Here is a 9,734-nt window from a genome sequence, read left to right as displayed (position 1 = left end):
GGGCCTTACGTTTGCCAAACTATGGGATATATATATAAAAACACGCTTTCATTAGGATTCAGAGACATAGCTGCATTAGTCTGTATCAGCATGAAAAGGAGTTCTGTAGCACATTTGAAAGTAGCTGGGAGAAAGAAGTTTTTAGCATAAGCTTTTGTAGATTCAGACTACTGAGGTACCTGATGCCAGTAGGCAACTGATATAGACTAGACTGAGTCTGTGAAAGCTTATGTTAGAAACATCTTTCTCTCAGTTAGTCTCAGAGGTGCTACAAGTTTATTATTTTTCCCCATTAGATTAGTAATGCTGCTGAAGTGCAGAAAGGCAGGGCTGCTCTACAGTTGTTATTTTATATGCATGATAGAACAAGACAGACAAATAGCTAAATGTAATGTTGGAAATAATCCCATAGCCCTAAATCAAGATGGCTTGTTCTTTGGACAGGCTGCATTGTCTATGGTTTATTGTCACATTTATTGTTGTGTTCTCTACTGATCCAACATGTCAACTTCTATATAAAATGACCTTCATCTTAAAGTGTGAGAGTTTCTTTAAGTGGCTCGACCGCCATGGAAGTTTTTAATCAGCTCTGGTTGTTTAATTTTCTGTGTGTGTGCATGCAGTTTAGCTATCCCAGTTACTTCAAAGATATATTTACACCATTATTTTAATATAATTACTGGACAGGGAGTACTGTTTATTAAGTTGCACATCTTAGAAATCACTTTTGACTTTTCTTTAATGAGTCTTTCACATTGCTGACTCATTAGTTCAATGGATAATTATTTGCAATTATATCTGTACTTTATATAAACTATCATGACTAATTTCAGCAACAGCCACTCATTCATGAACAACCCTTGTTGATAATGTGTCGAGATCAGTAAGTTTGGAATATCCTTTGATAGCCATAAGACACAAACACCTAAAGGCTTTTCATGAAATCCATAGTAAAAATTAGACCTGTGCTTCCACACATTTTAATGGACCTTGTACAGTGCTTCTGGGTAGGTTCAAGTTACAGCTAATTCATTCATTCCTTAATTAGCATATAATACAAATTATTTTTCCTTAAAGTCTTTGTTTTACTTCTGTCATCCAAGGAGATTGTCAGTGTCACTCGAGAGGGAAAGTATATCAAGAAAAAGAATCACTTAACACATTCTGTAAAGAAAATGTTTTATTTAAAGTGTTAAATAAATGCCATCACCAGAATGAATTTGATTTACATTAGTCGGTGTTAATTAACAGGCCTAATCTGTCCATTTCTTCCCCAACTTCAATTCTCTTTACTTTTAAAACAGACTATGTACAAGACAGCTGTGGTCACTGGAAGAATGCTATTTACATGAATAAAATATAAGCAGAGTTGCAGACATGTGGATATTAAAAAAAAAAGTACAATCAACGTTTAAAATAAATACTGTATAATGACCAGGTATGTACAGAGCTTTCATACGGTCATATCTTTCTTGTACGAATTAAAAATAATTTTATATAGGAATATGCATAAAAGAATGCATTGACTGCATGTCACAGTATCAGGAAGAGTCTTTAAATAAATTTAAAAAACACATATTTTTTCCCCTAGGGGACAATGCATTATTTTGGTATTCATCAGTAGTGTGTACCAACATAAATTATTTCAATCAATATAGCTTACCAGTCCTCTTTCATTTAAACTATATATAAAGTTTTTTTAAAAAAAATCTCTGTCCTCCATGCTAGATAATTTCTGATTGATACAAGGGCCCTGATACAGAACTCCGACCAGCAACAACTTCTCTATTTACAAGATTAGAGACGCTCCATGAGCACATTTCCTTCCACTGCTGCAGAAATGGAGTTCCAGCTTGTTGTATGGTGCAATTCATTGGGCATTTTAGCTGCACATTCCCCATTCATTTCAGTGCCCAGATATGGTGGATGGCCAACATTAATGTACTGTGCTCATTATTTTCTTCTATGTCTATCTGCACCTTATCAAATAAAAGGTATCAGGAAAATTTTCAATTCTTGCTTTTGCTCTCCTGATTCATGTACATTTGGGTTATTCAGTCTGTTGGGGGGGGAGGTAACGTTATAGATCTTTTATACAAAATGAGAATATTTGTGTGCATGGCCTTAATTTAAACATTATGTATATTCAAATATTATTGCAATGATTTAACATTAAACAATAGATAGAGATTAAAGGCATCTAAAGACAGAGAGAGAAAAAGTGATGCACTTAAACAAGTTACATTCCCTTTCATCAGGAGATAATTAAAGACTTGGACTTACAATACTCCACACCTTTTCATCCCTCCTTCCCATAGTCCTAAAATACCTGCTACGGGTGGCAGGTGCATGTTACTTCTTTGCATTTAGGCTCTTGGTGATGGTGTCAAAAATTATTAAACTGAATGTACTTTAAGGCGTTTTAAAAAATCAAAAGGTGCAATCCTGAAATCTCTTGGGGCATGTTGGTACCATTAAAGATTTAGTAGGTGCAGGATTGCAGCTCAGATCGTGACTTTTTAATGTCAGGCTCATATTCACCAATTTGCCATCACATGAAAACACAACAGAAGTTTAATTGCTATTTATGGTGACCCTAAATGGGTAGCAGTTTGTTTGGCTCAGTGCAAATGATAAGATGCTGATATTTAGCAAGACTGTCATCTTGTTATTTCTTCAAAACCATCCAGAAATGATAGTTCAACCTTTGAATGAATGATGCTGGTGCTGAAAACAAATTTATTGAAGATGTTTTACAAATGGCCACATGATTCCAGTATTTTGCTGTAGAATTTAATTTGATGGTGAGGAAAAAGAAAATAAGTTTCCATGCACTGTACAATAAACTGCAAAAAGTTCAATTTTTTATCAAATACATGCGGAATTATTGTAATGTACTCCTCAAGCCATGTTGCAAAATTCTTTTCAACATGCTTGAAAAATGTCTTAACCAATATTTTTCTCAAAGATTTCAGAAATGCAGAATAACCTGCAACCCTGAACCAAATATGGAGCATGAGAGTAATCAGTCAAAAAGTAACGGTTTCAGAGTATAATGATCATCCTGGGAGGTAGGAAGGGAATGAGAGAGCAAAAGGAGGGAGGGGCAGACAAGAAGGGGAAAGAAGTGTACAATTTGCACATATTGTTGAACTTTACAAGGCTTGTACCTTTTACATTTAAATAAATTTCATATATTACACTTATTTGTTGTCACATAAACATAATTTTAAATATTTGCTAGAAATAATTAATTTTTCATTTATGTCTGCAAAAACACAGACCATGATTGGTTTAAAGAATGATAAACTTGGTGTGTCTTACCACCCTGTTGCATTCTCTCCCTTTTAAAACCATGCACTAGTGAAATTTATTTTAAAAATAATATAAATTGTTGAAAATGGCTGATTTATTCTTTTTTTGCAAGTTGCAGCCCCAAGAAAATAATTTTAAGTGTTCAGCATAATCTGTGTCCATGCAAAAAAGTGTCTTTAATTTCATACAGTACAGTTTAGCCACAGAATTTTGTTTTTCAGAGTCCACACACTGGATTTGACTCTAGCTATAGCTGAAGTTACGAAGCCTGCCACTGTAAGTCTTCAACTTTTCTGATAAGGCGAGTTTCCCCTGCTGTTAATAACTGCATTGACCCTATTTTCTTCCATCTTTCCAATGACTTGTGGCATGGTTTCTTTGGGTAGCTCCATAGTTCTGTGGCATAACCAGGCTTGGGGGGGGGGGCGGGCAGGACGGGGCAGATAACAAAATAGGAGCAAGAAAATAGATGTGCCATTGAAAGGGATTCTTGTTGCATGAGACAGCTTGATTCTTTATTTTAATCCATGGCTTCAGATTGGACTAAAAGTTGAGTGTCACTGAACTCCAGACCATTCAGTTCTTTCCAGCTCCACTCCTTCACCTGAGGACTTCCTTTAGAGCACAATGTGTGCAACTTCCTCTGAGAACACAGAATCGCTTTATAGCCCTAGAAACAGGCTTCAAAGACACAACATTAAGCATGCAGTGTTACCAGGGTTTGCGACCTGTTAATTTTTTTTGTAACGCTGGTTGCTATGACAACAGTTTCACAGCTGCTATGAGCGAGCGTAAGAAGGTCCTGTTGAACTTTCAAGAGATGATTGGGAAGCCCTTCTTGTAAGAGGGGCCAAAGTTGGATCTACTAGTGACGAAGGGGGAAAAAGTTTGAACCAGCCAATCACCATATTGGACAGGTCCAGTTCGTCTAACAGTATCTGTGCCACTCCCATGAAGGATTTGTGATCCATACGTCCATAATCTCCCCATACGATAATCTGTAGGGTGAAATAAAGGAAAGATTTCAGATGAGGATGGAATTGGACTTCAGATTAATATAATGAACAAGAACAGTGGAGGGAAGTACAAAACCTGCAGTCTGCATGTAGGGCTTTCCATTTTTATTTTATCCCAGGGTCACTAAGGTTTTATTCTTGCCACTGGTAATTCTACCACTGTCCTTTGTTAGTGCAAAAATGTGTTTTACCAATTTGCTTTTAAAGAAAGCATGTTTTCACTATCTACTGTATGTATAAATCTACACCCAGAAGTATGAAACCAGTTGTAAACATTTTAAAAAGGTAAAACAGAATTCCCTCTTTGCAAGGGCATGGGAAGTTCCATGGACACCGACTTGGGGATCCTAGGCTTAATAAACATTACCTGAAAACAGAATGAGGGGACACTTGGTATTAGCCTCATTCAATGGACAATGATAAAATGGAAGGATATCTGAAACTCATGACTAAGAGTGCAAATTACCTGTAAAACTTTTCCTTGGGGACTCTCTTCAAATGACAACAGCTGCTGATAAAGAGGTTCCAGCGTTTTTCTTGCCACTTTTGTTTTCTTTTTGGCTATACACACTCCATTTTCTAGTAAATACACCTTTACATATGGTGCTGTGGGGAGAAAAACATGAAGAGATATTAGAGGCCAATTTTGCAAATTGCCTATGTCATTTTATCACTGCATACAAAATCTTGATATAAAACTGATAAATACTTTAATTAAATACATCCTTATACATAAGATCTGTGAACACACATTCCTAAGGGAAGTACTTCTACTTTTTTGGTCTCTGTGATTCACACATATGGAATATTAGCAAACTGATGCCATCTTGTATCAAAAGAAAGCATGGCCAATCCAAAAGATCTACCCTGTAGTTTCTAACAAAGATTAAAAAAGTTTAAAGCATATAAATAACTTGGTGAAACAAATAACTAAATAACTTGAGGGAAGCAAGGTATTATCTTTACATAGAATATACTAATTGCTGTGCAAAAATGCAGCTTTTGTGTAGGAAATATGTTTTTGTGTGTGAAGTATGCAAGAGTTAGTATATTTGTGCAATTAATGGCCCAAATGCATAGATTTCAACAAAGTAAATGTATTTCTTATTCAAAAAGCAGTATTTTTTGTTCAGGAAATAATGTTTCTTGCCCCCAAATAGTACCTTTTGCGCAGGAAACATGTTGCACGAAAACAAAGTGTATGGAGAAAAAAGCACATATATTTTCATGCAAATAAATACTCCAATTAATTGCATGTCCTGTTCTTTTCTTTGGTTGAGGCCATTTTTTTTCCATCAAGGATGTAAATATTAGCAAAAGCAACAGCAAGTACATTTCTATACTGATTATCAATGCACTTAAGGCATTCCACATCTTATCTTACAAAGGCCTGAATTGTAAGAAATCATACCTCTTACATCTCTAGTGGATACAGTACTACATAAGATGGCAATTCCTTACCTGTATTTGTAAGGAACTGCCATCTTATATAACACTATTCAGAATTTGTATGGACTAGCATTTGTTAGGAATGCTTTGTATCATCTTTATCTCTAGCAGACATTGCTAGACTTAATTAATAGAAGAATGTAAATGCCTGTGTATAAAACACATAGGCATTGCAATAACTGGAGCATCTATTACAGCAGCCATTAATCTATTTTAGATAAAAACTAATAGCAATAGCATTTACATTTCTGTACAGCTTATCACTGAACTCAGCATTCTCTAAGCAGTTTACAATCTGTAAGTCAATTGCTCTCAACAAGCTGGGTATTCATTTTAGCGACCTATGAAAGGATGCAAGGCTGAGTCAACCCTGGAGCCCTGCCTCGAATTGAACTCACTACCGTGTGGCTCTGAATAGCTGCAGTACCGGCATTTAAGCACTGTGCCACTAGGGCTCTTCATTTTTTATTCATTTACTCATATTTAGAGAGTATTCTCCAGATCCCAAGTGGGGAGAATGTACAGAATGGAGTAGCATATTCAGTGTAGAAGGCAAATGACCTAAGAGCTTGTGGAAAATTGAGCTTCACATTGAAATGCACAGCCAGATCCTTCATAAATGTCACTAATACAATATAGTGGCCTACATAAAACAGCGAGTTTGCCTTGGCAAGAAGGTAATATACAAATGAAAGACCGCCTTATTTCAGTGCTAAACAAGGCATACAGCTTACTAGCTCTTCTGGTGGATGTAAAGACTGTTAGGAAGGTTAAATACTGTAATTCAAGGGTAAATGGTGTAAAGTTGCAAATAAATACCATTAAACAAAAGAGTTTTACAGAGTTGGCTGGTGAGAAAAGACCACGGTTATTGTGGCTTAAACGTTCAACAAATAAAATGTTCATGAACCTTCAGTGTACTCAGTTAAGAGATTTAAGCTAATTTCTCTTACCTGGCAGTGTCTTTGAACCTGGTTTTACAACAAGGCCTCGAGCTCGTATTATTTCCACTTCCAACTGTCCTTTTTTGTCCATCATTCCAACCTGGATATCACCTAAGTAGGAAAAAACCCACAGCTATTGCAATACAATTAAGCATAGTTTTATTAAAATAACTTATTAGTGACAAAGCATTTTTCCTTCCTCGTATTTTCTTCATGTAATTAGTCCTTATCTCATAAAGTTCATCTACATACAGGTAAGAGAAAAGGAATTACTTAGAACACACACTTGACCAGAATCCCATTTTGCCTTTTCAGTGCAAGTGTCAACATGCTATAACCAGCCACCTAATGGAAAGTAGGCAGACCCTTTGTTCTTTTGTACAGTCAGACGTTGGTACCCATGGGGGATCTGTTGTGCCCCCACCCCCTGTGGATGAAAAAATGCATGGCCTCAAGTCCCGTTGTCCATAATGGAGGTGCAATGTGTGCACAGGTGCTACCGTAGCAACATGCACGTGCCCCCATTGGGGACAACAGGGCTTATCATCCATGGATGTTTAAATCCGCTGTTGGCAAGCCCATGGATAGCAAGGCTCCACTGTATATTCTTCTGTTTTTTACTTTGTCAGCAGCTGCTGGGAGTAGAGTGCCACATTGGCCCCTCTGAACCCACCAGTGGCTGCAGATCTTCCCAATGGTGTACGTGGTGCCATCCTGTTGAAATTCTGGGTGATACTGGCAAAATGGGATTTTTCCTCTCTAAAACACGGCTTGTGGGCAATGCACTCTTTGTTGTCAAGCTCAACAGAACTTTTGAGAGATTTCTTGGTGTCCTATTGAGCCTGAGAAAAAAGTGTGAGAAGATGGCAAAATGCTAACAGGGGACAGAGAAAAGGCAAAATTACTCAACACCTTCTTTGCCTAAGTCTTCTCAGAAAAGGAAAAGGGTGCCTGAGGATAATGGAGCAGAGGACAGAATAGGGGAATTTCAGCACAGAATAAGTAAAGAGTTTGTACAGGAATATCTGGTTAATCTAAACGAATATAAATCTCCAGGACCAGATGAACTACATCCAAAGGTATTAAAAGAACTGGCAAATGTAATATCGGAGCCATTGGCAACAATCTTTGAGAACTCCTGGAGAACATGAGAAGTCCCAGCAGACTGGAGGAGGACAAACATTGTCCCTATCTTCAAAAAGGGGAAAAAAGAGGATCCCAACAATTATCGTCCAGTTAGTCTGACATCTATACCAGGAAAGATTCTAGAGCAGATCATTAAACAGAGAGTCTGTCAATATCTAGAAAGCAATGCCATAATCACAAAAAGTCAACATGGGTTTCAGAGAAACAAGTCATGCTCTTTTTTTATATAAAATTACCAGTGTGGTAGATGAAGGGAATGCTGTGGATATAGTATATCTTGTTTTCAGTAAGGCCTTTGACAGGGTTCCCCATGGCATTCTTGCAAACAAGCTAGTGAAATGTGGTCTAGACAAAGTAACTGTTACATAGATTTGTAATTGGTTGACTGGCCGAACCCAAAGGGTGCTCAACAATGGCTCCTTTTCATCCTGGAAAGAAGTGACCAGTGGGGTCTCACAGGGTTCTGTCCTGGGCCCATTGCTGTTCAGCATCTTTATCGATGACTTGGATGACAGAATTGGGGATATACTTATCAAATTCGCAGATGACACCAAATTAGGAGGAGTAGGTAATACCCCCGAGGACAGGATCAAACTTCAAAATGACCTGAATAGATTAGAAAGCTGGGCCAAAGCTAACAAAATGAATGTCAACATGGAGAAATATAAGGTACTGCTCTTAGGGCGGAAAAAATGAAATGAACAGATATAGGATGGGGGACACCTGGCTTAAGGAGACAACATGTGAAAAGGATCTAGGACTCCAAGTAGACCACAAGTTGAACATGAGTCAACAGTGTGATGCGGCAGCTAACAAGGCCAATGCGATTTTATATAGGATGGGTAACACCTAGCTGAATGAAACTACATGTGAAAGGGATCTGGGAGTCCAAGTAGACCACAATTTGAACATGAGTCAACTGTGCGATGCAGCAATAAAAATATAGCATCTAGATCAAGGGAAGTAATAGTGCCACTCTATTCCGCTCTGGTCAGGCCCCACCTGTGTCGAGTTCTGGGCACTACAATTTAAAAAGGACATTGAGAAACTGAAGTGTGTCTAAAGGTGGGCGACTAAAATGGTGAAGGGTCTGGAAACCATGTCCTATGAGGAACAACTTAGGGAGCTGGGGATGTTTAGCCTGGAGAAGAGAAGGTTATATGATAGTCCTGTTTAAATACTTGATGTCATACTGAGGAGGGAGCTAGCTTGTTTTCTGCTGCTCCACAGACTAGGACACGGAGCAATGGATGCTACAGGAAAAGAGATTCCACCTCAACATTAGGAGGAACTTCCTGACAGTAAGGGCTGTTCAACAGTGGAACACACTCCCTCAGAGTGTAGTGGAGTCTCCTTCCTTGGAGGTCTTTAAACGGAGGTTGGATGGCCATCTGTCGGGGATGCTTTGATTTAGATTTCCTGCATGGCAGGGGGTTGGACTGGATGGCCCTTGCGGTCTCTTCCAACTTTATGATTCTATGAAAGTTGGCCTGTATCTGTGCACTGTTTTAAAGTAGAAAAGTGACTTTTTTGCTCTTGCCGTGGTGCTAAGTATCAGTGATGTGACAGAAAATTTGGTGGGGGAGGGCATGGCCTGTTTTATTTATTGTTTTTGTCCGGGGGTGGGGTGTCCTTTGGACAATCTGGGAGCTAAAAATAGTCTAGAAAAAATGGAGGTATCTGGGCCTTATGAATCTACCACTCCCTGGAACCATGCTATAGCCATTGCTGATTTATTGTTTTCTTTTAAGGTGTACTGTGTACTGTTTAATTGCTATTTTAAGGGGGTGGGATATTGGGATATGGAATTGTATTATTTTAACTGTAAGCCACCCCGGTTGTGTTCCAAAGAGAGGCAGGATGA

At 38.1% G+C, this 9,734-nt stretch overlaps 1 protein-coding gene across 7 annotated transcripts in view; it reads right to left on the bottom strand.

The window, feature by feature from the left end:
* Positions 1-1,178: 1,178 nt before the first annotated feature.
* Positions 1,179-9,734, bottom strand: part of RIMS2 (regulating synaptic membrane exocytosis 2) — a 464,483-nt gene continuing 455,927 nt past the window's right edge. For all 7 annotated transcript variants that reach the window (XM_042462971.1, XM_042462968.1, XM_042462972.1 and 4 more), the window contains 3 exons: positions 6,734-6,835; positions 4,798-4,937; positions 1,179-4,313 (listed from right to left, as the gene is read on the bottom strand). In XM_042462971.1, the coding sequence (XP_042318905.1) occupies positions 4,095-4,313; positions 4,798-4,937; positions 6,734-6,835 (461 nt within the window). In that variant the 3' untranslated portion in view covers positions 1,179-4,094. The remainder of the gene's footprint in view (positions 4,314-4,797; positions 4,938-6,733; positions 6,836-9,734) is intronic.

The sequence above is a fragment of the Sceloporus undulatus genome, chromosome 4 (assembly GCF_019175285.1).
Source record: "Sceloporus undulatus isolate JIND9_A2432 ecotype Alabama chromosome 4, SceUnd_v1.1, whole genome shotgun sequence".
Taxonomy (NCBI): Eukaryota; Metazoa; Chordata; class Lepidosauria; order Squamata; family Phrynosomatidae; genus Sceloporus; species Sceloporus undulatus.
This window is presented reverse-complemented; position numbering and strand designations above follow the sequence as displayed.